At 40.3% G+C, this 27,466-nt stretch overlaps 1 protein-coding gene across 2 annotated transcripts; it reads left to right on the top strand.

Annotated features, from left to right (window-relative positions):
* The first annotated feature begins 1,904 nt into the window (after positions 1-1,904).
* Positions 1,905-4,766, top strand: LOC141639818 (protein EARLY RESPONSIVE TO DEHYDRATION 15-like). Of its 2 annotated transcripts, none has more exons than XM_074448859.1 (4): positions 1,905-2,055; positions 3,766-4,102; positions 4,264-4,576; positions 4,625-4,766. In XM_074448859.1, exons 2-3 carry the CDS (start codon positions 3,766-3,768, stop codon positions 4,434-4,436), a joined length of 510 nt encoding a protein of 169 aa, XP_074304960.1. In that variant the 5' UTR covers positions 1,905-2,055; the 3' UTR covers positions 4,437-4,576; positions 4,625-4,766. The 2 variants fall into 2 exon arrangements, with proteins under 2 accessions (XP_074304960.1, XP_074304959.1); XM_074448858.1 differs by having other exon boundaries at positions 1,951-2,055; positions 3,732-4,102.
* Positions 4,767-27,466: the final 22,700 nt, after the last annotated feature.

Here is a 27,466-nt window from a genome sequence, read left to right as displayed (position 1 = left end):
GCTTTCTTGACCCGTAACTGACCCGACCTAAAAATGACCCGGTCCGAAACCACCAAACCCGAAAATGACCCGGCAAAATATAACTCTAATTGAACCGAAAAGATTTGAAATGACTATTTCTATATTATTCATTGACCCGAAACAACCCGGCCCGCTTGACCCGAAACAAATCCGATCAACAATCCCGAAACCCGAAATAACCCATCCCGACCCTAACTAAGCCGAAATCAATGAGAAATCCGAACTAACCCAACCCGAATTGGCTTGACCCGAACCCGACCCGTTAACCCGTTCTGCCAGGTCTAGACACAGGTCAAGAATGCTCCACAAGATTTCCTCTTGAAAAGGCTTAAACTTGAGAATTTCACCCAAGTTTTATGTCGTACTATACTCGGTCTTAATGTCGTATAATAATTTGCCACTTAAATAATCTTGTTTCCATATATTGTAGAATTTAAGTCTTACTTAGTGACGGATATACCCGTTAAAAGCTTTTTAATAAGTTAAATATCACCCAGATGCGTAAAGTGAATAAAAAGTCACATATGACTTGTCTTTATTTATGTGGATTTTACTTCAGCCATCACAAGTTTAGGGCATCCACAATAAAGGTTTGTTAATAAAGGTTTGTGTATTTTTTAGAGGTTTGTTGACAAATCTCTCTATTGTTAGGAATGTGAGTTGAGGTTCATAGATGAGAATGATTAGATATTTCTATACAGGTTTATGGGATGACATGGCAGTGGTGGTCCTTAAAATGTATCCAACATATGAGAGAAAAAAATGGATAACTTGAAGTGGGTTCTATAACATAAACCTTGAAAAAGTTTGTCTATTGTTATGTATGAATTTGTTATTGGGCAAGTTTGTTAATTTGATGATGTGTCATATGACAAACCTCTTTAGAGGTTCATCTATTGTGAATGCCCTTATGACGGATACTCTTGCTAACAAATACTTCCCCCATTCAACTCTACTCTACCACTTTTCATTTTTTTACACTATTCACAAGTGAATATTCAGTTTCGATTTTCTCTCAATACATAAGCGAAAATATATTCACATGGGATCTTATTTGATTCGTCTTTACGAGTATATTAAAAATATCCAACTTTTATAATTTTTGCAAATACGTAGCTAACGATTACTGCGTAAAAACACGCGTTGGCAAACGTGAAAAAGTAAAGTGGTAGAGTGGAGAATAGAGTTGAATGGAGGGAGTTTGAATTTGTGGTAGATTATAATTGAGTTAAAATCCTCACCATTTCCTAAAAAGAAATGGAGAGGCCATTACCTATCAGCGGTACCGATTGTATTCTGTCAATATCGAATGGTGTCCGATTTATGCATATAAATAAAGGGTTAATAAAGTATAGAAGAGATAATATTATTAAATAGATTTGTGAAAGGAAATGAAGGGAAAAAAATGGAGAGGATTCTTATTGATTATAAGAGCATCCACTTTGAAGATGATTCAACATCCTCTTAAATGAGAGAGGGTGATAAGAGGATGTGCTCTTCAATGTGGAACTAATATTGATCATCCTCTTTGAAAGAGGAAGAGGAAGACTTCCTCTATTTTTAGAGGAAGTACAACCTAGACCCTTGTACCCATCCCCCTATAGAAATAATGCCTGTCAACATTATTTTATTTAATTTTCAATAAAAAATAATTAAAATATGAAAAAGGAACTAGAGAGGATCCTTTTTGTTGTGGGAAAAAAATAGAAGAAGAGAAGGAGGAAGATGTAGATAGTGATAAATGAGTTGGATGAAAGAGAATGTGATGTCAAAAAAATAGAAGGAGAGGGAAGAAATAAGAGGAGGGTAATTCAACGTAATCCTTGTCTTGTCTTGGTTCATTGTTGGCCCCACACGTCACCTCTGTATACAGCCAAATTTGTACCGGCATTTGCCTGCAAAAATATCTATAACCTTCTTCTATCTATTACCTTTGATTATTATCCTTTAAAACTTCACCCTAAACTTGCAATACACACAGAACCTTGAAGAACAACAAGAAGTTCAACTTCATCAATTGTTGGAATTTTGAAGGTAACATATACATGCTTGTCATTTATTAGACGTTGTAATGCATGCTATGTTGTCTTGCATTTCGTATAGTTTTAAGTTCAATTTGAGAGATTCTTGGGTCTTACACAGGAGGACCGTATTCCCTCACCTAAATTGAGTCTACCAAACAGAATATTATAAAGGGAATAGGTGAAGGAGTACAGTCCTTTCGAAGGACCCAGAACTTTTTCGTAATTCTATTACATGTAAAATTAGCACGTAGGCTAATAATTTGAACAAATATTCTATATACCTGTTGGGACTCTTGAGTTTCAGATTTAATTTATTAATTGTGTCTCAAACATTTTTCCATGCTTCATTCCCTCATATATGACTTGCCAAACTAATACGAACTACAGACACTGTTGTTCGTATTAGTTTGGCAAGTCATATATGGTAGTCTGGTAATACGTTTAGAGGTTCTGAGAAGAGGGCTTCTAATAATCAGGGGTATCGATTTGTAGAATTCCCACGAAGATTAAATTTATATGAATTTTTCTAACGTGTGACCTATTTATATAAACTTATAATCATGAGTTGTTTTGTTGAATGTGAGAACTTTAATTAATCTCGGAAGTGGGAACTCCTACTTATTTAGGGGTTAGATAAGCGACTTTCTACCCTATGTAGGAACACAAATTGGGTTTCCGCATAATGTTCTATTTCTTATGAATTGAGCAACCACACTAGACTTCATTTAGCCAATTCTCACAATCATTTCCTTCTTAGACACTCGTTAAATGCACAAATTATAACGTAAATATCTTTAATTTCATATTACAAAAAAATATACAAGTTTGATATCTTATTTGTACTTACAAAGGTGAATCAAACAAGATTATGCATGTCTATATTTTATCTTATATCTTGCAAGGATTATCAAAGATTTTCTTCGTCCATTAACACCGTAAAAAAAGTGAAGGTTGAGTTTGGATTTGAATGAACGGAATACTTTTTGAGAAAATCATGGGGTATTCATTTACAATGTCTCAAATAAATGTAAGAATGGGATAACTAGTGGTAAACTAGGTAGCACGGACACTCCTCCTAATCGGCGTTCCCGCGTCGGACACGACACTCGTCGGACACACGTCAAAACGTGTCGGACACTTGTAAAGCCGTGTCTAACTTTCATCTTTTATTTGGGCACGTGTCCGACACGTGTTCATGGTATTTTGAGTCGTGTCCATGGTATTTGGACACACCTCCAAACGGAATCAAGTTGAATTTAAGGTAAATGGCGAGAATTGTTATATGGTTGAATTTGGTGGGGAAATAAGCTGAATCGGAGACAAATGATGTTCTTTAGACTAGTAATGAGATGTCGAAATAGATTGATTATAAGTTGTTTTTTGGTTTTGGAAATGAGAATGAGTTATGATTAACGTAAGTTTTACTTTCACTTATTTAAATTTAATATTCAATACTTTTTCAAAAATAAAATCACATATATAACTATAAAATATATATTTTATTAAATTTAAATGACGTGTCCCGTGTCCTAAATTTCATGGGATGCCGTGTCACGTGTCCGTGTCGTGTCAGTGTCCGTGTCCGTGTCCGTTTTGGTGCAACCTAGGTGGTAAATGGACAAAAAACATAATGTCTTAAACAATCCCATTTGAGAATTTGTCTGCTTGATTATCTGACGATGCTAGGGATCGCTTGTTGGTGGTGGTACGGTACACACAGATGACGCTAGTATCGGGCAGAGGATCTGTACTGAACCCAAATGCGCGTCCCTTTATTCCTGCCATGTACCGACAAGTGGAGGATTTCTCTACAGAATGGTGGAATTTGGTGCAGAATTCCGTATGGTTTCGTGACTATTGGCTGACGGAACATCAAGATACAAGCTTTGAGGAATCAAATGATTCCAAGGATGATGACATCGCGAATTTGCTGCCGGAAACTTTTGATGTTGACTATGACGAATTCCCGAATGCAGAAGCAGAGTTTGATGAGTTTATTGGAGTGTTCGACAATCATGGTGGATTTGGCTTGAGGGCAGATGTTAAGGCACAAAACGGTACGATATCTATCTCAATGTTTTGAGACTCTATATGCTTCTTTAGATTGTCGCATCTAGAAAAATGACATACAGTATATTGTTGTATAGATTTTTGAATATTGTTCTTCTGTCTTATCAAACAAATTTCATCTGAACATGTGTGTTAATGTTCAAAACAGTCCCAGCATTCACGTCTGGAGCATTGACAAAGAATCTCGACAAGTGGTCATTGTCACCAAAGGGAAGGGGTGTGATTTCTAACTCTCCGATTGAGCTGGCCAAGTATAATGGCAGGTGCGTGAACTACACGGGCTATAATCAAGGAATTAGACGCATTCATCAACCTCGTTGAATAACCCGACTTGTAGTTTAAATGATAAATCAAAAACATGCTGGGCATATGTAGAATTACTCTCTTCAAACCCCCAATTTTGTGTATTGCCGACATTTCTGCTTTTTACTTCTTTGCTGCTTCGCAAAGTTCATTGATTAGTAAATGGAAATCGTTATAGCCCCTAGTTAGACCGGCTTGAGCTCGAGTTTTGCTTCGTGAGCACAAGTGGTCAGGCTCGTGCTCGGCTCGTTATCATTCCTCCATGCCATCACTTAGTATGATATTGTATGCTTTGAGCCAAACTTCCATGAATTTATTTTTTGGCTCTTTCCCCATAGGCGTCATGCTAATGGATCGATGATTCTCTTATTAAAAAAAAAAAAAGGCACAACTATTCAACTTTTCTAATGTGGGACTTGATTGCTACCCCCAACAATCCTTTACTCAAACCAAAGACCACAGCATTGTCCTTCCCTCCAACAATAATACTAACCACGTGACACGCCTAAAATGTTGCTACTTAAGACGGCCAAATTAACAATTTATAAGCCATACTTAATACTAATTTAAACTAATTCTAAGACAAGTAAAGTAGTAAGAAGGGGATCGTACCCAAGAGAAGGGGGTTTTTGCAATTGGTTTTCAATTATATTATAAGAACAATTGTAAAGTAATCAACAAACAATCATGTAAATGTGTGTGTGTGTTGGGGGGGGGGGGGGGAGTGAGTAGCAAATAATCAATCAAACAAGTTTTAAGATGAAAATTTATCAAGTTTAAGAAAGACTTAACCCAACTCAATAAAGTGAGGCACTTTAGTTGATAAAACCACTCAATCAATCCTTTTAACTAATGTTATTGCCCTATTAGTGAGATTAATTCTCCAAATTCCCTTAATTAGAAGTCAATCACAAGGAAATCACACTTAGTAATTGACCCAACTTATTAGTTCCCCTAGTGAAAATCACACACATAGGGTAGATAACAAGAAGATATAGGCATGAGATATTCAACAAGGCTAATTAGACAAAATGAAATCACAATTAATGCCTAATGAGAAGGTAATCTCTTACTTGTAATTAACTTAAGAAGAAATCACATTCATTAAGATAATAACAAGGTGTTGCATAATAGATTGCAAGGAAAGCACACTTAACAACCTAACAACATGTAATTGAGGAAATCGATTTAATTAAACAACAAGGAAATCACACTTAATTGCTTGTATTAAACAAGGTTTCCACAATTAACTCAATAAACACTAGAGATTAAGAATAATAATAATAATTAGGGAAAGATTAGAGTGTCTTACAACCAAAGATTACACCTTTGAGATTGGAGTAAGTAAAGAGATTAGTTCTCCATAATAGATCTAAAACCCAAATTAAGATGATAATCTTCAAAATACAACTTGATTAACAATATAAAGCTAAGATGATGAATCCCTAAGGTATTCACCTATATATAGTCCTAGGTTAAAGAGGAAATGATGGGTTTAAGTTGGATGGAAGCCCGTAAACAAAACGCGTAATGCCCAGGAAAGGCGCACGGTGCGCCCTATAGCTTAGGGAGGGGCGCACGGTGCGCCCAACGTGCTGTACTTCGCTTTAAACTTTCTCCTTTGCTTCTTCTCTTAGACGGTTCTTTCATTGTTCTCTTGTAGCTTACTTCCATACTTTACTTGGGAATTAGAACCACCCCGAGCTTCCTCTAAAACACGACCAAATCCTCCTTAACAAATCGACACTCGGAATTGGCTAACAAGGACATAAATCAAGCAAAATCGCTTCCTAGTGTCGCTTATTATGCATAAAATACGGTAAATAGATGGTAAATATATGAGCTTATCAAACACCCAACACTTGAGCCTTTGCTCGTCCCGAGCAAACTATCAACTACCCAATCATCAATGTAAAGACCCACAAGAAAAGCATGGGGAAGCTCACATGGACACGCCCTCTTCTCTCGCACCCCTACCTTCTTATATCACCCTCATCATTTCACTTCATGGCCACTATTACCTCCCAACATGTTCCTCAATAAGATAAGTGACCCAAATCCTCCATAAAGAGTCTCTCCTCTCTCACACGCCCTCCTTATAGCTTCCCTATTCTAATAATGTTCCTAAATCCACATACAATATTCACAATTCACTCACAACTCATCACCATTCTCCTTATCACTCCCCCTCATCACTCCACTTGGTTCAAAAACAAGGTTACCATATTCATCTAAGCATCTCCTAGCTCAACAAGTATGCAACCTCAAATTCCTCCTTATCTCAACAATTCAAAAACAACAAGTGACCTCAACTCATCACCTAAAACAATGCATAAGCCAAGCCTAAGAAATCCCACTCCAAACAACAAGTATGCCAAGCACTAGTATTGAAGTAAGCTTCCACACCCCCTAGTCTTGGCACACCACTAGCCTACCCTTCCGGCCTTCCTTACCACCTCCACTTATGTAACCAAGACATGTAGGAATAGGAAATAGTAAAATTATGTGACAAGACTTGAGAGTTTCAATCATTTTCATTTTGTCTAAATCTCTCATTTTGCCTAAACCGCCCGCCCTTGCGGGTTTTCGGTTTAGCATTTTCCTCACTCTATCTCTCGTGGCTCGCTCTCATTTTTTCATTTGGCCCGGAGTGCCCTTTCGGGTTTTCACTCCGACTTCGGCCACTTCTCCGGCAACGGCGCCAAAATTTGACATGCCTAAAATATCGCTACTTAAGACGGCCAAATTAACAATTTATAAGCCACATTTAATACTAATTTAAACTAATTCTAAGACAAGAAAGTAGTAAGAAGGGGATCGTACCCAAGAAAAAGGGGGGGGGGGGGGTGGTTTGTATTGTGTTTTCAATTATATTATAAGAACAGTTGTAAAGTAATCAACAAACAAGTAGGTAAATAAAAAGTGGGGTTTTTGGTTTGGTTTTCAAAAGTAACAAAAGCAAAACAACATTCAAATAAGAGTGAGTAGCAAGTAATCAATCAAACAAGTTTTAAGATGAAAATTTATCAAGTTTAAGGAAGACTTAACCTAATCCCATTAGTGGTCCTCTAATGGTTGATCATTGACACAAATAATTTCCCAATTAATTACTATTACCTTATTGTGGATATTTCTCCCCTAAATCTCCTTAATAATGGTTAAAGACAAGGAATACATACTTAATCAATTAACCCAACTCATTGATTCACCCAAGTAGAAATCCCATACATTAGGCTAATCAACAAGAAGATATAGGCATGAGAGATTCAACAAGGCTAATTAGACAAAATGAAATCACAATTAATGCCTAATGAGAAGGTAATCTCTTACTTGTAATTAACTTAAGAAGAAATCACATTCATTAAGATAATAACAAGGTGTTGTATAATAGATTGCAAGGAAATCTCACTTAACAACCTAACAACATGTAATTGAGGAAATTGATTTAATTAAACAACAAGGAAATCACATTTAATTGCTTGTATTAAACAAGGTTTCCACAATTAACACAATAAATACAAGAGATTAACAATAATAATAATAATTAGGGAAAGATTAGAGTGTCTTACAACCAAAGATTACACCTTTGGGATTGGAGTAAGCAAGGAGATTAGTTCTCCATATTAGATCTAAAACCCAAATTAAGATGATCTTCGAAATACAACTTGATTAACAAAATAAAGTATAAGATGGTGAATCCCTAATGGTATTCACCTATATATAGTCCTAGGTTAAAGAGGAAATGATGTGCTTAAGTTGGATGGAAGCCCGTAATCAAAACGCGTAACACCCAAAATAGGCGCACAGTGAGCCCTATAGCTTTGGGAAAGGCGCACGGTGCGCCCTTGCCCATGGACTGCATTTTTCAAAAGGCCATATCTCTCTCGTTACTTGGCCAAATGAGGCGTTTGACCTGTCGTTGGAAAGCTAAGAACATAAGCTTTCATTTCCACTTGGCCTTGTATCGCTACGAGCTCTAAAACTCAAGATATACTCATTTGAAGTCGATCCTTATGCAAACAAAACCTCAAATCTTCAATTGCTTCATCCTTTTACTTTTTCATGTCCTAGTTAGTCTTCTTTCTTGCTTGTAAATGTTTTGTACCATGGTAGACTTCAAGACATGCCTTTTGTAACACCCCGTCATACCAAGGTATCTTACCAAGGACTACCCTGGCATGAGAGACTATTACCATCTCGGTTGTCCGAGGTTAGTATATCAAAGATAACAATCCAAAACACATTTATTAAACTGTAACCGAGTTTAACGATTACATGTTCCCAAAATCAAAACCAAAGTACAACTGTAAAAGCTAAACAACTAGAAATAAAAGCTAAGTCTCTTGACGGCGGAAGCTAGACTCGAGTGATGACTCCCCATGACTGTCCCACAGCTAAAGAACTGCATCACCTGTCACAATCTGCTCACCATTCCAGAATGGATCACCACAGATTTTATAAAACAACAACGGGGTCAGTTACTGAATAATCAAAGCAAGACAAGTACGAAAGATAAACACTGATCATCAGCCATCTCCAACTCCCAATCACAACAATCAGCGGTGGGGGACCGCAGCCACACCCACCATGTTCCCGCTCATCAACGAGTAATAATCCCTGTCCCTTAATGTGCACATCCCCTCCCGTAGCGGGTTCCACAGAGGGCGAACTAGGGTGTTAAGCCACTCCCGCAAGTGACTCCACCACCATCATCACAACACCAACACCAACACCAACACCAACACCAACACCAACACCAACACCAACACCAACACCAACACCAACACCAACACCAACACCAACACCAACACAACACTAGCAGATGATCACAATATCAATCCTACATCAATTACCACATAAATCTCAATTCAATTAAACAGTAAAACTAAGTAGGAAACCCTACCTTAGCACAACTGCAAGAGACACAAGCAAGGCAATCTAAAACGGTTCTTCTACGAAGTCCTCACCTAACAATAATCACATAAACAATAATCACCATATGCAAAACCCCTTTTTCCCCAATTCACAATTCAAGCCAAACCCTAAAAGATTAATCAATGAACTAAGGAAATCAAGGACTTACTGACGATAGAACGAAAGATGGAGAGACTTGCTAACAATCACACACACAAGGGAGAGATTTGGAGAGGATTAAAGCGTCGTTGAGTGTTTTGGTTTTGTAAAAATGTAATTAGAAACTAATTAACGCATTTTATATAACTTTAATCATCTCTAAATCAAACCGCGGAAATAACACCCGTCAGACCGGACACTCGGTCGAGTATAGAGTAAACTCGGCCGAGTACCCTCTACTTCGTCGAGTATTCCACATACTCGGCCGAGTATTCCTGGGCAGTAAGCTGACAAGAATACACGACACCCCTTACTCGGCCGAGTGAGCCATATTCGACCGAGTATAGGCTTAGGAAAAACCGTAGTATTACAATCTTCCCTCCTTAAAAAGAACTTCGTCCCCGAAGTTCACACTATACACATAAAACAAGACCAACAAAACCCACAAAACTCCCACTATATAAGACAAAACACCCAACAAGACACCCCACACTAGCCAAACTAACACAAAACATCACTAACCCGACTCGAAGTAACTCAAAAACAACCATGCGACCTTCTCCTACCCCCCTAAAAAAACAACGGTTACGTCCCCGTAACCAACATACCTGATAAAAAAGGGTGGGAAAACGCTCTCGCATAGCCTCCTAGGGTTCCTATGTGGCCTCTTCTACATTATGGTTAGACCAAAGCACCTTGAGTAAAACAGTCTCACCATTCCTTGTCTTGCGCACTTTGCGGTCCAAGATCTCTTTAGGCACCTCGACATAAGATAAGGACTCATCAAGTTCGATGTTCTCAACCTCAAGCACATGTGATGGGTCACTCACATACTTCCGGAGCTGTGATACATGGAACACGTTGTGGACTCGATCCAAAGATGGTGGTAAAGCTAACCTGTAAGCCACCTCACCTACACGATCCAAAATCTCATATGGACTGATAAACTTCTGGCTTAACTTAACCTTCTTTCCAAACCTCATCACTCCTCGCATTGGTGACACTTTAAAAAGGACTTTGTCACCCACTGCAAACTCGATGTCCCTGCGGTGTAAGTCGGCATAACTCTTCTGACGATCCTAAACTGCTTTCATCTTTTGACGAATTAGCCGAACTTGTTTTACCATATCCTGCACCATCTGTGGCCCTAAAACCACCGCCTCTGAACTATCATCCCAACAAACTGGACTATGGCACTTCCTGCCATACAAAGCCTCGAAAGGTGCCATCCCGATGCTAGTATGGTAACTGTTGTTATACGAAAACTCGATCAAATCCAGGCTGTCCTCCCAAATTCCTTCGAACTCCATGGCACACGCTCTCAACATGTCCTCCAAGGTCTTGATAGTCCTCTCAGTCTGACCATCTATTGCAGGATGAAAAGCTATACTCATTTTTAAGGTCGTACCCATCAATTCCTGCAACTCATGCCAAAACTTCGATATAAACCTCGCATCTCGATCTGACACTATATCCTTAGGTATACCATGAAACCGAACTACATGTTTCCTGTAACTCAAAGCTAGCTACATCTTAGTCCAGGTATCCTTCATTGGAACGAAGTGAGCTGACTTTGTTAACCGATCGACGATCACCCAAATCATGTTGTTACCTTGCTGTGTCCTTGGTAATCCCACGATGAAGTGCATAGAGATCGACTCTCACTTCCACTTAGGTACCTCGAGAATGTTGGATCTTACCCTGTGGTCTCTGCTGCTCCCCCTTGACCCTATGGCAGGTCAAACATCTAGCCACGAACTCAGCCACATCCTTCTTTATATTAGGCCACCAAAAAGTCTTCTTGAGGTCTTTATAAAGTTTGTCACCTCCTGGGTGAACCAAATAAGGAGTGCAATGAGCCTTTGTCATGATAACTCTCCTCAAGTCTGCATCATTCGGAACACACCATCTACCATCAAAATGAACACTCCCATCTGTGTGGATATAAAACCTGGAAATAGTGCCATTATCCACCCTAGACTTCCATTCTTGGATCTTAAGATCAAGCTCTTGTTTTCTCTTGATACTCTCATACAAATCTGGCTCGATCGTCAAATCCCCGACGGTATCCCCTTTCCGAATCATATGGATTCCCATCTTGGACATCTCATCCCTCAGCTTCAGCAAAGACATAGCTGTACACAGAGAATGAACACTCTTCATACTCAAAGCATCTGCAACGACGTTAGCCTTACCCTCGTGATAGATGATCTCCATGTCATAATCCCCGATCAGCTCCATCCATCGTCTCTGTCGCATGTTGAGCTCCCTATGAGTGTAGATATATTTCACACTCTTATGTTATGAAAACACCTTAAAGGTTGCCCCATAAAGGTAGTGCCTCCAAATATTAAGAGCAAAGACAACTGCACCCAGTTCCAAATCATGAGTAGGGTAGTTCTCCTCATATGATTTCAACTGTCTCGACGAATAAGTTATAACCTTCCCATTCTGCATCAAAACACAACCCAATCCATTCTTTGAAGCATCAGTATATACTTCAAAGTTCTCACAACCCTCTGGTAAATCTAGGATAGGAGCCGTGGTCAAACGCTCCTTCAAGGTCTGGAACGCTGTCTCACAACTCTCATCCCATCGAAAACTGGTCTTTTTCCTCATCAAAGCGGTCATAGGCCATGCTATCGTATAAAAGTCTTTCACGAACCTCCTGTAGTACCCGGCTAAACCCAAGAAACTCCGAACCTCAGCAACATTCTTCGGTGATTTCCACTTGGTCACTGCCTCAATCTTGCTAGGGTCCATGGACACACCCTTTTTGGATATCACATGACCCAGAAAAGCCACCTCTTCTAACCAGAACTCACACTTGGATAGCTTGGCATAAAGTTGATTGTCCCGCAAGGTCTGCAAAACTAACCTCAAGTGCTCCTCATGTTCTTCCTTAGTCTTAGAATAGACTAAGATGTCATCAATAAAGACGACCACGAACCTGTCCAAGAATGGACTAAAAATCCGGTTCATCAGATCCATGAAAGCTGCTGGTGCATTTGTCAAACCAAAAGGCATCACCAAATACTCATAGTGACCATAACGGGACCGGAAAGTTGTCTTGGAAATATCCTCATCTGCTATCCTCAACTGGTGATAACCTGACCTCAGATCGATCTTAGAGAACACCCCCGCGCCACTTAGCTGGTCGAACAGAACATCAATCCTAGGCAAAGGATACTTGTTCTTCACCGTGACACGATTCAACTCCCTATAGTCGATGCATAGCCTCATGCTCCCGTCTTTCTTCTTCACAAACAACACTGGTGCTCCCTATGGTGACACACTAGGCCGGATATACCCATTGTCTAACAGATCATGTAACTGTTTCTTCAACTCTTCCAGTTCTTTAGGTGCCATACGATATGGTGCTTTAGATATAGTGCCTGTTCCCGGTTTAAGTTCCACATTGAAGTCGATATCACTCTTTGGTGGTAACCTCGGTATCTCATCTAGAAAGACATCACTAAACTCTCCCACCACATGTATATCAGAAGCTGTCAGCTGTTCCACGCGTTGATCTCTCACTTGGCAAAGAATCAAGGGGCACTTTTTCCTCAAACATGACTTTAAAGTCATTACCGCGATAAACTTACACTTAGGTTTCACAACAAACCCCTTATAAGACACCCTTATACCCTTTGGACCCTTTAAAGACACTTTCTTCTGCCGGCAATCTATCTTAGCATCATACTTACCCAACCAGTCCATCCCGACGATGACCTCAAACCCATCCAAAGGAAACTCTAGCAAGTTAATCGGTAAGTCTACCCCTCCAACCAACATGGACACATCCCTATACAACTTGACACATGACACCGACTCCCCCAAAGGTATAAACACATCATCTTTTACAAGCTCAAACTTCCCCAGACCCATTGACAAAGCATTACCTCTAGACACAAAAGAGTGTGTTACCCCAGAGTCAAACAAAACAAAAGACGGTGTATTATGAACAAGAAAGGTACCGGTAACTACATGGGCATCATTATCAGCTTCCTGCTTGCCCATCATGAAGAGCTTCCCGCTGCTTTTCTGACCTCCACCCTGGACCGAGGTGTTAGAAGTACTCGGCTTAGCTGTCGAGGCCTGAGTTGCACTGTTGTTCCGACGCTGATAAGATCCTCCACTGTTGCGGTTAGCACCGCCATTGTTGTTCTGCCCTCCACGGTTACCCCACGACCCAGATGGCATGTTGCTAGCAAAACTCTAACTCGAACCCTGTGAGAAACTTCCCTGGTAAGCCCCTGACGTTCCTCCAACTCTAGCACTGGTACAGTCGTACTTCTTGTTGTAATACCCGCCCTTTTTAGAGACCAGTTGACCAACGTTGACCGACCTTGGAAGCAGTAATAGTCCCTAGAAGTGCGTACCAAAGTTATCCTGTGTTTTGAGTTAGGGGTGGTACTCGATAGAGTAGAGGCTACTCGATCGAGTAGCTTGGATACTCGATCGAGTAGGTGGGCCACTCGATCGAGTAGGTGGGCCACTCGATCGAGTAGCGTCTTTTCAGCGAGGGTTTATAATCTCGTTTTGTTAAATCCGCAAATCATTTCCGCCTCATTTCTTCAGATCTTTAGGTCGCCTCTTTCCCTTCCCTTCACCATATAACCTCCATGGAAGCCTGTAAAGGTCCTTGTGCCTTAGGAGAGCATAGCTTGAGTCGGGTAGCGGTCCTTTGGCAGTTTTCCTCTTGTAGGTATGTCGTCATCATCATCCGTATCCTTGTTCTTTCAGTTAGGATTAGAATGGTAGTAATAGATGTTTGTGTTGTGGATATAGTGTGGCTTGTTTGCTGGGTGCGTGTGTTGGCATGGAATAGTGGCAGTCGCGTGAAGGTAGGTCCGCCTACTCAGTTTCTGTGGATGGTCTAGTGTGTCGGTTGTTGTGTCGTGGTTGTGGTGTTGTCGTTGTGTTTTTGTGGCAGATTATATGCGATAGTCGGTTGGTGTATACAGTTTGTTGGTTGTTGTTGTTTTGCAGTTGTCTGTGATTAATTGTCTCTGGTTCTCGAGGTGCGTCCTCGGCTGAGTGGAGTCACTTGCGGGAGTGGCTTCACGCCCTAGTTTCTCCCTCCGTGGAACCCGCCACGGGAGGGGATGTGCACATTAATGGGACAGGGTTATCGCTCGGTATGATGAGCGGGGCTTAGGTGGGAACGGCTGCGGTCCCCCACTGGCAGGGCTGGTCCAGTGGAGAGTCGGTGATGGAGATTGATTGGAGTGGGTGTGATTGTGTGTGAATGGTTGTGTTGTATTGTGTTTGTAATTGTTGTTGGTTTACGTTGTGTCTTGCCTCAGTTACTGATCTTGTGTGGTTGTCTTGTTTGTTTATGTGTCTGCCGTGATCCCTTATGGTGAGCAGTCGGCCTTGGCAGGTGTTGATGTGGTTGATAGCTGGAGTCCTGGCGGGGATGAGTCCTCACGAGTTCTGATAGTGATAGTGTGTAGCTGACGAGTTGTATCTTTATTTTGTTAGTTGGTTGTAACACTTGTAAATTTAACTATGATTGCTCTTTTATCGACTTTTGATGATTACTTACCTCGGGCAACCGAGATGGTAACGCCCTTAAATGCTAAGGAAGGTCTGGTTAAGGCTCCTCGGTATTTGGGGGATGTTACAAAGTGTTATCAGAGCGACGATTTTGGAACCTGTAACAAATGAACCTAATGAACATAGTGAGTCTAATAAAATGAACCTGGTGTATGTGTAATGGGAGCCCCAGTTGATGCCATATTTTGGGTGAGTAGGCGCCCTCATTTAAAAATCCTGGCCCCATTGTACTTAAGCCAGTCACTGGGTATGGGAATGTGGAGTCCGTGTGTATGTACTTAATGTGTATGTTGATTACGTTGGAACTATCTGTGGTTGAGTCTTTGTGGAAGTTGATATAGGCATGATGGTTGCATCCGGATCGTGTATGGTTAAGTTTTGGTAGAATTGGTGAGTATATGTGATGATAATGAGAAACGTAAAAGGTTTTATTTAATAGAAATGCGTGAAAAGTGTAGGAGTGTATGCTGTAGTATGAAAAGTGGTCATGTTGGTGTTTGCTTCAGGTTGTTAGTGATGGTGATCCTATATGAGTTTATAAGTCTTACCGTAGCTATAATGATGATAGTTAGAGAAGTGTTGAGTTATAGTATGAGAAATAGCAATTAGTGATGCATGTATGCAATGTTTAATGATTGAAAGTTTCCGAGGTGTGGTGACTAATTTGTGTAGAATAATTTGTTTATGTTGAAGCTTGAACATGATAGTAATACACTTGGATGGCATGTGGAAAATTCATCGTTAATTGTATGTTTTAATTAACGTAAGTATAAGTTGCTAGCAATGTGGTAAGACAAGTTTAGACATGAAACAATGACATAATTGCGTATACGGATGGCTCGGTAGTAGGTAAACCATGTTGCGTGAAGTTTGTTATAGCGTAATGTGATATGAATCTTATCTGATGAGACGGTATGATATATTTGAGTAGTAATGGTGATATATGAGTGAGTACGATAACCAGTGACGATTCCCGGACTTGGTTTGGAATCGACACGTGATATTATTTTGCAGGAATCTTCAGTTAATCTTATAATTCTGACCGAGTACTCAACCTTACTTGACCGAGTGCGAGTGCTTACTAGACCGAGTAGACCTCACTCGATTTAGTTAGGGAGCTGTGACGTCTAGATGTAGGAATTTGCTGCGGATACTCGACGAAATAGCACCTACTCGATCGAGTAGAGGGCACTCGATCGAGTACCCTAGGCACTCGATCGAGTAGGTTACAGTACAGTGGCTTTTACGGGTTTCATAAAACCCTTGTTTTTCCTCATTCTTCTTATTCTTTCCTCTTCTTCGAAACCCTAAGCTCCTAAACCTCTCAAAAACTCTTCTACCTTTATGTTGGGGTGATTAATTTGGGTTGTTTTCCTTGTTTAATTCCGTTCTTTCACTTCCTATTTGATAAAGGTATGGATTTATTCCCTATTTACATGTTTTTATCACTTTGAATCTATTTGGAATGATGGAATAGGCTGAAATTTTGATTCATATGGACGAAAAGTTGCTTGTAAATTGTTGTAATATGATTCACATGCTTTCCTTTCATGATTGTTGATATTAATTGTGCTAAAAATAGAATAGAAATTGCAAAATTTGGGGACGAATTTTTCTAGGGGTGTGAAATCAAATTGATTTTTGGGTGTTTTCTACATGTTGAATGATGAAATTGAGTAGCATATGTTGCATATATCATGTTGAAAGTTGAGTTTTGTGATTTTCACCTTAAAATTTGCCCTAAAACTCCGTCTTAAAGGTGCCCCAAATTGAAATTCGCCCTCTATAATTGGGATTTTGTGTTGAATATGAAGATGTATGTAATATTTAAGCCTTCAGTATAGTAGTGGTGATGCTAATTCTTGCCAAATATGTCAAATTGTTACAGTTGTAAAGACCGTCTGACTACTTAATTGAGAAAGTTGCTCATAATGTGGAATGTTGGTGATGGTGTGTACTTAGTTGTCCTTCTATGAACATACATGAATGCCTCACATGTTTACAAGTATATATGGAGTAGTATTTGAGCCATGTCTTGATAATCGTCGTAGTCGGGTAAATCATGTTTATCATGTTAAAATTTTCACAGCTATGGAGATCGTCTGAAATACTATAAACTGAGTTTATATATCAAATTGGGAATTTGTTGGTGAAAGTGTGTACATAGATGATTATTCAATGTTCAATTTGTGTAAATTACATGTTTTAAAGGCCTATGCAAGTATGTTTAAATTGTATGCTGAAACAGATGCCGAGACTAAACATAGGGACCCGTCAGAGTAAGAGGGGGAGGGCTTCACATCCCGAAATTGGGGAGGGTAGTGGACCGATTGTACCGTCTGTACCCGAGTATCCTTCAGTAGTATTTGTGGACTTTAAACAAAGGGAGAGGTTCGTGGCGTTACAGAAACGCAAGATGAGACCCACCCGTTGTGTGAATACCACACTTCTTGATGACCTGGGAATTGAGACGGATGTCCATCATATCTTTGAGACATTGGGGTTCACGGGGTTGTATCGTTTAAGGAAGCATTCCTATCCTTTTCTGACTTTGGAGTTTATGAGCTCGTTTACATACGAGCCAGCTGCACAATCTGCTGAGTTCCGTCTTATGAACATGAGTTTTGTGTTGTCTATGGACCTCTTTGCTTCTCACCTTGGGTTGACCAAGCCTCCCAAGGATTCCATCGGTGAGATTCCATATGAGTGCGGTGTTTGCCGCCTTATGCCTTGTCTTTCCGGAAAGTCAGCTCCCACCTCCAGCAACATGTTGATTATGTTGGGGCTGGTGTCCTCTACAGTTAGTGCAATAACATTTAAATCTCTAAAAGGATCAAAGGGTATACTTTTGTATTATTATCAGTTGGTCCACGTTTATCAATAACGGTTGGCTTGCTAGATAAGTTTGACGTTATTGTCATACTGATGGCGGTGATCAACTGGTCCCTAAAAGTCACACCTATAGGATACGTTTGAGAGATGTGACGGTATGAAAATACAGTCATGTTGATGCCTAATATGACTAAGCAGTTAGTCGGAGTTATTGACTAATAATTAGTCAAACGCGATGTTGAGATAATTATTTAATACGGATTAAATAGTAATGGCTAAGGCGAATTAAACAGTTAATTCGTAAATTAAATATAAACGATTATATTTGATTAATGTATATTGAATAAATTAATTATACAATATTGTCATTATCGGACATGTATTATTATATCGACTAATTCATGTTGCTAGACGATATTTTAATAACCGATAACCGATGACGATTTATAATAAAATCCCGTCATATACATTTAGCAATTTCGAGTCGGACCACGAGTTAAAAATAAGGAGAAAGTGGAAAGCCCACTCCCTCCTCTATTGAACCTCACGGCCGAATGCAACAAAAGGAGAGCCTCTCTCCTTTTGTAACATAATCATTCATTTGCAAAAAATATTAGGGTTTCAGAGCAATTTTCTCTGAAATTTCTAGATCTCACATCGGAAAAACTCACAACAACTCTCTCAATATTGCAAGTCAATTAGAGAGTATTTCTAGCACAAGGGGCATAGTCTCAGACGGTCTTAGGTGCAATGATTAGGAGGAAATCTACTTTGATTTCTATCTTAGGCCGAATTCTCAAGGACCCGAGGTTAATTCTTGTGCTTTATCGTTTTCTCTTGTATTTATGTTTTATGACAATAATCACATGTTAAATTTTGCGTTATAGTCCTAAAATTCAAGGGTTTTGTACGGATATTACCCCACAAGTGGTATCAGAGCCAGGCCACGTAAATTTTTCTTTGTGATTTTCATAAAACGATTTGAAACGATCTTGCTTTGCATAGAAAACCGTGCGGCCATATGTGTATCACGGCTGTTTCTTTTTTTTTTTTGCAAACCGTGCCATGTATACACGGTTATTGTTGTCGTTTTGTTTTTGCATATTGCTATTTTACACGATCATTATAGCGATATGTTAAAGTTTTGTCAATTGTTGATTTAATTTTATGAGGATTAGGTCAAAATTGCCTTTGATTTTGCTTTGTCAAATCTTTTTCACGAGGGTTTTAATTTTCAGAACCGTTTTGCTTTCGATCGAGTGGTTTACTACTTGATCGAGTGTTTTTCTGTCTTTTTTTACTCGATCGAGTACATGCTATACTCGATCGACCAATTTTAAAACCCTAACTGTTCGATCGAGAGGTCCTCGTACTCGATCGAACAGCTTTCCTAATAAAAGTACTCGATCGACCTTGAGTTCAGTCGATCGAGCACTTTCTGTTTGGCAAACCTCTCGATCGATTGCGATGTCGATCGATCGAGTCCTTTTTGTTTTGGCAGCGCTGAAAGATTTATTTTTCGTGTTTAATTTTTCTTTTGGCCATTACATATGCATAATACGGATTTTATGCATTCGCTTGATAGTGAAACGGTTCACTCACGTACCAGTTAGTTATTTTAAAGCGATTTAAAGTAACGGATTATCATGGATTAAAATTAAGTTGATTAAAGCGGTTTTGTCACATAATTTTAGTCATTAAAGGTGGTTTGGATAAATTTAACATAATTACGGAATTATGTCACGAATAAATTTTATTTTAGTTGATGTATTTTATTTATCGTTATTTTGAATGCCTTGAATGTTTTATCACGTATTTAATTTTTACAAACAGTTGTAACTTAGTGTGGCCTTAGTAGAACGTGTTACCGTAATGATGGAACACGGTCTTGGTTGTATTTTGAGATCTTGAATCTCCGTTTTGGTTTTTTTTTCGTAATTATAGTTTTTATTTAGAATGTAAATAGGTTTATTTTTTGTAAATTTTAATTGTAATTTTGAGAAGACCAAAGATGGAGACCGGATGCTCACTCCCACTGCATTGATCAAGATGGAACATCAAGACAAGCTTCTCGGGTCCAACGGTGGATTCCAAAGTTGTATTATGTTCTTTTACTAGGATAGGCCACACTAGGAATTTTTATTTACGTTTTGCATTCTTTTATTTATTTTATCGTAACGATAGATTGCATCATATTCCGCCTAAAACCAAACCACCTAATTATTGCATGAAAACTGACTCATATAGAGGTCACGCGTTAGTTTTCTTTGATATACAGATATCACATGTTTTTTTTAAGCCATCACCTAAGTTAATTCATTCACGTAATGCTAGTTTTTCGTTCACTTAAAATGAATTAAAACTAAGTTGATGGGATCTTCCTCGTATAAACAAAAATTGAGAACAGTCTTTATAGGTCAAACTCCAATGAATCCCTTCTTCGTCTGTAGGCATAATATGACCCCTTCTACGTCGGGTAAGTTGGAACTGATTGACCTATTTTATCTCAACACTATGGTCACTCGTACGATAATGTGATTATGGTGGACTATAGATAGGATTTACGGAAATCTATCGACCAAGAGTTCTAACGATAGAACTAGCTAAACAGTTGGCTTATCAATTTACGGAAATTGAGTCTTGGGATCACTTGTATTATTCTTGAGGGAGATCAATTATGCAAGTGCAATGAGTCTACACGATTAAAATGAATTTTTAATAAGACTTAAATCACCTCGATGAGTTGCTTATTTCGTTTTGTTTTTCCTTTCTTTTTCAGTGTACATCACGATCACTTAAACTGCTAATAACAAAATGGCTGGCCGTGCTGACGACCCAATGCCAAGTGCCACATTGAACCGTGAGTCCTGGCTTCGGATCTTCATGAATCAGATGAATCAGTCCACTCGACTGAAGAATGATGGATCAAACTTCGCGGACTGGGAGGCGGCATTACGGAATGCTGCCGCTGCCGACGGAAGCTCAAATTTCTGACAGAGCCCATCCCGTCAAACCCAGGTCCCACGGCTGGAGCTAACGAGATCGCCAAGTATAACGATTTCGTCATGGAAGCGGGTGCGATTAAAAACGTACTCATTTTTGCAATGGAATCCAATTTGCAGAAATGCTTCATAGCCCAAGGTGCAAACAAGATTTTCACCATGCTCACTAAGGAATTCTCGAAAGCACCGAGAATCGTGACCTATGAGCATACCACTCGCTTCTTTGATGCGAGACTCCAGAAGGGCCAACCGGTTAGCCCACACATTCTCAGCATGATTGAGAATGTCGAGAGACTGGAGGCGCTTGATTGTAAAATCAGCGAGAACATCGTGATCGACCGCATGCTTCATTCACTCCACGATGGTTTTGCGCTCTTTAGAGCGAATTACTATATGAATAATTTGAAGAAAAGTCCTCATGAACTACACTCCTTTCTCGTACAGACCGAGAAGGATACGAAGTTCAGTGGGAGCTTGAAACAGGATGTTCTCGTTGTGTCAAACAAGGGAAAGGGTAAGGGCAAAGCTCAGGCAGACCTAGCGGTAGGTAAACCGAAGTTTAAGAAGTCGGGATCAGGTAAGAGTGGGCCTGGTGAGGCAAGCAACTCATCAGGCGCGACAAAGAGCAAGACCGAAAGCATGGAATGCCATCACTGCCACAAGACTGGGCATTGGAGGCGTACATGTCCTGTTTACCATGAGGACATAAAAGCAGGCCGCGTTAAACCTGTTGGTATGTCTTCTTCCTCTTCTACTTTTATTCATATGATTGAGATTAACCACGCAAGTTACGGAACTTGGGTACTAGATACTGGTTGTGGTTCTCATCTGTGTAATCATGTGCAGGGGCTCCGAAACATCGAACCCCTCGTAAAGGGTGAGGTGGACCTGCGTGTTGGGAATGGAGCACGAGTGGCTGCCGTCTCGAGGGGAACATACGTGATCCAGCTTCCTAGCGGATTTGAGTTATTTTTATATAACTGCTATTATGTACCCAGTCTTTCTAAAAACATTATTTCATTTTCTGCACTTGACAAACTTGGTTTTTCATTTGTAATAGAGAATAATACTTGCATTTTCTCATTACACGATATGATTTATGGCAAGGCAGTCTCCATGAACGGAATTTATGTTTTAGATCAGACCACCGAAATATTACACGTAATGAATAAAAAGTTAAAGGTTGGTGACAAAGATCAAACTTATCTATGGCACCGCCGTATGGGACACATTAATGAGAAACGCGTAAAACAGCTCATAAAGAATGGAGCTATCTCGGCCTTTGATTTTCAATCATTTGGCACGTGTGAATCATGTCTCATTGGTAAGATGACTCGAATTTCCTTCAAAGGTGTTGGAATGCGCGCTACTGACCTATTAGGACTCATACATACGGATGTGTGTGGATCTATGTCAATCACCGCACGAGAAGGCTATAGGTATTTCATCACTTTCACGGATGATTTAAGTAGATATGGCTATGTCTACTTAATGAAGCACAAAAGTGAATCCTTTGAGAAATTCAAGGAATACCAGAATCGGGTACAGAACATACTGGGTAGAAAGATTAAAACACTGCGCTCAGACCGTGGTGGTGAGTATCTTTCTCACGAGTTTGATAAACACCTCAAAGACTGTGGGATTGCCTTGCAGTTAACTCCACCAGGAACACCTCAGTTGAATGGTGTGTCCGAACGGAGAAATCGAACACTACTTGATATGGTTCGATCCATGATGAGTCACACCGTGTTGCCTGACTCATTGTGGGGTTATGCTCTTCTCACCACCGCTCTAATACTTAACCGAAGTCCGTCTAAAGCTGTTGACAAGACTCCATATGAACTATGGAAGGGAACGGTCCCTATCTTGTCCTTTATACGGGTTTGGGGCTGCGAGGCTTATGTCAAGTGGAGACACGAGGATAAGCTCGGCCCGCGATCGGTCAAGACATACTTTATAGGTTATCCTAAAGGAACACTAGGTTATTACTTTTATTCGCCAACCGAACAACGTGTATTTGTTGCGGCTAGTGCGACATTCTTAGAGAAGGAATTTCTCGAGAATGCAAAGAGTGATAGAACCTTCGAGTCTTCGGAGGTTCCAACCAAATACCGAGCAACCATTGGAGGAACCAATTCCTTCAATCCCGGCTGCGGTGAATATTCCTGAGGAACCTAGGAGGTCGGGAAGAGTCTCTATTCCTTCGGACAGATACATTGGTATGGTCGAGGAACATGACATAGATGACATTCTACTCTTAACGAGTAGTGAACCCGCAACCTATAAAGGTGCCATGACTAGTTCTGACTCAAAGCTATGGCTTGAGGCCATGCAATCCGAGATAGACTCCATGTATGAGAACAACGTATGGGATCTTGTTGACTTACCTGCTAAGGTTCGTCCCCTTCAATGCAAATGGCTTTACAAGATAAAGCATTCTGTGGAAGGTCAACAAGATATCTATAAAGCACGACTAGTTGCTAAAGGTTTCACCCAAGTGCCAGGTTTGCACTACGATGAAATATTTGCACCCGTAGTCATGCTGCGTTCCATTCGGATTATCTTAGCGATTGCCGCTTTTCATGACTATGAAATTTGGCAGATGGATGTGAAAACCGCCTTCTTAAACGGTTTTTTGGAGGAAGAGTTGTACATGGTACAACCCGAAGGTTTCATCGATCCTGAACATCCTAAGAAAGTATGCAAGCTTAAGCGTTCCATTTATGGACTTAAGCAAGCTTCTAGGAGTTGGAATCATCGTTTCGACCAAGTGATAAAAGAAAATGGATTTACTCGGTCGGTCGAGGAACCATGTTTATATATCAAGTCGAGTGGGAGCAAGATTGTCTTCCTAATATTGTATGTCGATGACATACTCTTGATTGGGAATGACATACCTCTCTTAACTTCGGTAAAAGTATGGTTGAAGAACCATTTCCAGATGAAAGATTTGGGTGAGGCACAAAGAATTTTGGGCATTCGTATCTATCGAGATAGATCGCGTCGGATGTTATCTCTCAGTCAGGAGTCTTACATAGACAAGATCCTAGAGAGATTCAGCATGACTAACTCCAAAAGGGGTTTCTTCCTATGGCTCCAGGGGTGCATTTGAGCAAGTCTCAGGCACCAGAGACACCGGAAGAGAAAGAGCGCATGACACGGATTCCTTATGCCTCGGCTATAGGATCAATCATGTATGCCATGATATGCACACGTCCGGACGTGGCATATGCATTGAGTATGACAAGTCGATTCCAACAAAGATCCGGGTGAATCACATTGGATGGCTGTCAAGAACATTCTTAAGTACCTACGGAGGACTAAAGCTTGGGCATTGACTTATGGAGGCGAACAAAAGCTATGCGCAACCGGTTACGCAGATGCTAGCTTCCAAACGGATCGAGATGACTCAAAATCTCAGTCTGGATTCGTTTTTACTCTTAATGGCGCTGCGGTCAGCTGGAAGAGTTCCAAACAAAGTGTTACAGCAGATTCTACGACTGAGTCCGAGTACTATGCCGCGTCTGAAGCTGCAAAGGAAGCGATATGGATGCGTCAATTCTTACAAGGACTATCCGTAGTGCCTAGTTCGAATGACCCGATTAACATCTATTGCGACAATAGAGGTGCCATCTTCCAAGCTAAGGAGCCTAAGTCTAGCAACAAGTCTAGACATGTACAACGGAAAGCTCATCTAATCCGAGATTACGTGGAGCAAAAGGAAGTAGTGATAGAAAAGATTGCTACAGATGATAACATAACAGATCCTCTCACTAAACCATTACGACAAGATAAGCATGAAGGGCATGTTAATTCCATGGGAATTAAACGTGTTCCTGAGTTGTAGTACTCTTTTATGGATTAGATTCATTCTCTTTTGTACTCTATACGACATCATCGTTTTGATATTTATATATTCTGTTTTTCATGTGGATTTGTACGACAATTTTGAACACCACAAAGTGAACTGAACAAACATTATATTTTTGGTCCTTAATTGCCCACGTGAGCTGATAACTCTGGCAATTATTTTGTGACGTTGGTTGATGGTGGGTTCAACGAGCCATAAGTCAAAAGGTTGACTGACCAATCACAGAGGCGATTTATACGGATATCTCGTAGGACACAATTGTGACATCGACGTGGAGTCCTAAATGTTTTATAACATTCGGTGCCAGGTCGTGGATAGGACCTCCATGGTGATCCTAAGAGTCGATTCTTTTGACTATCGACTGTCTCTTGAGACTAAGGCAGACTTTGGGTGACTTTGGTTTCTTTCTCACGGTCATCCGTAACAGGGGGCCAAGTAGATTTTTTCTGGGTCATTTCATGCTGTGCTTAGATCGGAAGGAGTCGAGTTGAAGGAAATATTCAGCCTTTATCGTGTACTCGATATTTCTCGGGGCCACTCGAGGAGTCAGAATCGAAATGCATGGCCATGCTCGAATACGAATTCGTTTTATCAGTTGAGTTACTCTCTAGTCGGGGAAACCACTCTTGATACAGATCGATTGTAAAATACGACCTTTGCGGATCCGGATCTGCAAATTGTTTTACATTGAGTGGGAGAAATTTTAAATGAATATGAGAATCGGTTATCGCACATACACTTGTACGGACAAGTGGGAGTTTGTTGGAGCCGTGTCCTCAAGTTAGTGCGGATAACGTTATTGCACATACACTTGTACGGACAAGTGGGAGCTTGTTGGGGCTGGTGTCCTCTACAGTTAGTGCAATAACATTTAAATCTCTAAAAGGATCAAAGGGTATACTTTTGTATTATTATCAGTTGGTCCACGTTTATCAATAACGGTTGGCTTGCTAGATAAGTTTGACGTTATTGTCATACTGATGGCGGTGATCAACTGGTCCCTAAAAGTCACACCTATAGGATACGTTTGAGAGATGTGACGGTATGAAAATACAGTCATGTTGATGCCTAATATGACTAAGCAGTTAGTCGGAGTTATTGACTAATAATTAGTCAAACGCGATGTTGAGATAATTATTTAATACGGATTAAATAGTAATGGCTAAGGCGAATTAAACAGTTAATTCGTAAATTAAATATAAACGATTATATTTGATTAATGTATATTGAATAAATTAATTATACAATATTGTCATTATCGGACATGTATTATTATATCGACTAATTCATGTTGCTAGACGATATTTTAATAACCGATAACCGATGACGATTTATAATAAAATCCCGTCATATACATTTAGCAATTTCGAGTCGGACCACGAGTTAAAAATAAGGAGAAAGTGGAAAGCCCACTCCCTCCTCTATTGAACCTCACGGCCGAATGCAACAAAAGGAGAGCCTCTCTCCTTTTGTAACATAATCATTCATTTGCAAAAAATATTAGGGTTTCAGAGCAATTTTCTCTGAAATTTCTAGATCTCACATCGGAAAAACTCACAACAACTCTCTCAATATTGCAAGTCAATTAGAGAGTATTTCTAGCACAAGGGGCATAGTCTCAGACGGTCTTGGGTGCAACGATTAGGAGGAAATCTAATTTGATTTCTATCTTAGGCCGAATTCTCAAGGACCCGAGGTTAATTCTTGTGCTTTATCGTTTTCTCTTGTATTTATGTTTTATGACAATAATCACATGTTAAATTTTGCGTTATAGTCCTAAAATTCAAGGGTTTTATACGGATATTACCCCACAGATTAATGATGTTCAACATGTTACTTTGAGGATCTTCCTTCGTTCAATTTCGAACCTTCTTTATGAGAGGCCGGATATGAGTAAGCTGAACAATCATGAACTGTTGCTTTTGAGGTCTTATCTTAACCCGAAGTGGACTGAGAGGGTGGTCTTCAATGCTCCTGCCATGGTCTGTGCTAGCCTTGCCTTGATGGCTACTTCTACCACTCGGTACTTGAGTTGTGGTGCTATTGCCACTCGTCTAGCTGAAAAGCTAGCCTCCTTTGAGTCTTCTTCTGAGTACGTTCCTCTATCTACACCGGTGCCTACCATGGACATAGACTACTACCTCGACCTGAAATGGTTGAGAACTTTAGCCGATGGTAGCCTAGCTTGGAGAGTGTGGGGTATGAGCTGGATGAGGATCCCGGCTCCTGAGCACCTCCCACCGACAGAGCCCTTAGACCCAGTGGTGATAGCTGTTGACTCCGATGAGGAGGAGGAGGATGATGAGGTACCTCGACAGTTGCAGACATACCTCATTGATGATACGATCCTTCAGGTGATGCCCGAGCCGAAGAAGGGGGAGAACGTGACGACAGTGGAGGATAGGCCCAGGTTGGGGAGAGGACCTCGTCGTGTGAGGGAGAGGACAACTGAGACCAGACCACGGCTAGCAGCACCACAGCAGCACCCTTTTCCTTGTTATCCCTACCTCGATACTCCGGAGACGCGTTCGAGCTACTTGGCAGAGAGAGTGTCATCTACTTTGACACTCCGGAACATGCATGAGATGGCGTATGCTCAGGGGATTGGGACCGAGGGACCACATCCAGTGTGGTGGAGCGGAGTTGTGGACTACAGTGGGGTTTTCCACTCTTACGGGGTGGAACAGTCAGCTTGGGGGACACCACAG

Source organism: Silene latifolia, unplaced genomic scaffold (genome assembly GCF_048544455.1).
Source record: "Silene latifolia isolate original U9 population unplaced genomic scaffold, ASM4854445v1 scaffold_57, whole genome shotgun sequence".
In the NCBI taxonomy this organism is placed as follows: domain Eukaryota; kingdom Viridiplantae; phylum Streptophyta; class Magnoliopsida; order Caryophyllales; family Caryophyllaceae; genus Silene; species Silene latifolia.
The sequence above is the reverse complement of the archived record's forward strand: the minus strand, read 5'-3'. Positions and strand labels throughout refer to the sequence as shown.

Excerpts from the sequence above, each read along its gene's own strand:
- LOC141639818 (XM_074448859.1), top strand. The coding sequence starts at position 3,766 with ATGACGCTAGTATCGGGCAGAGGATCTGTACTGAACCCAAATGCGCGT. Across the intron at positions 4,103-4,263 it reads AGATGTTAAGGCACAAAACG|TCCCAGCATTCACGTCTGGA; the intron begins GTACGATATCTA and ends TGTTCAAAACAG.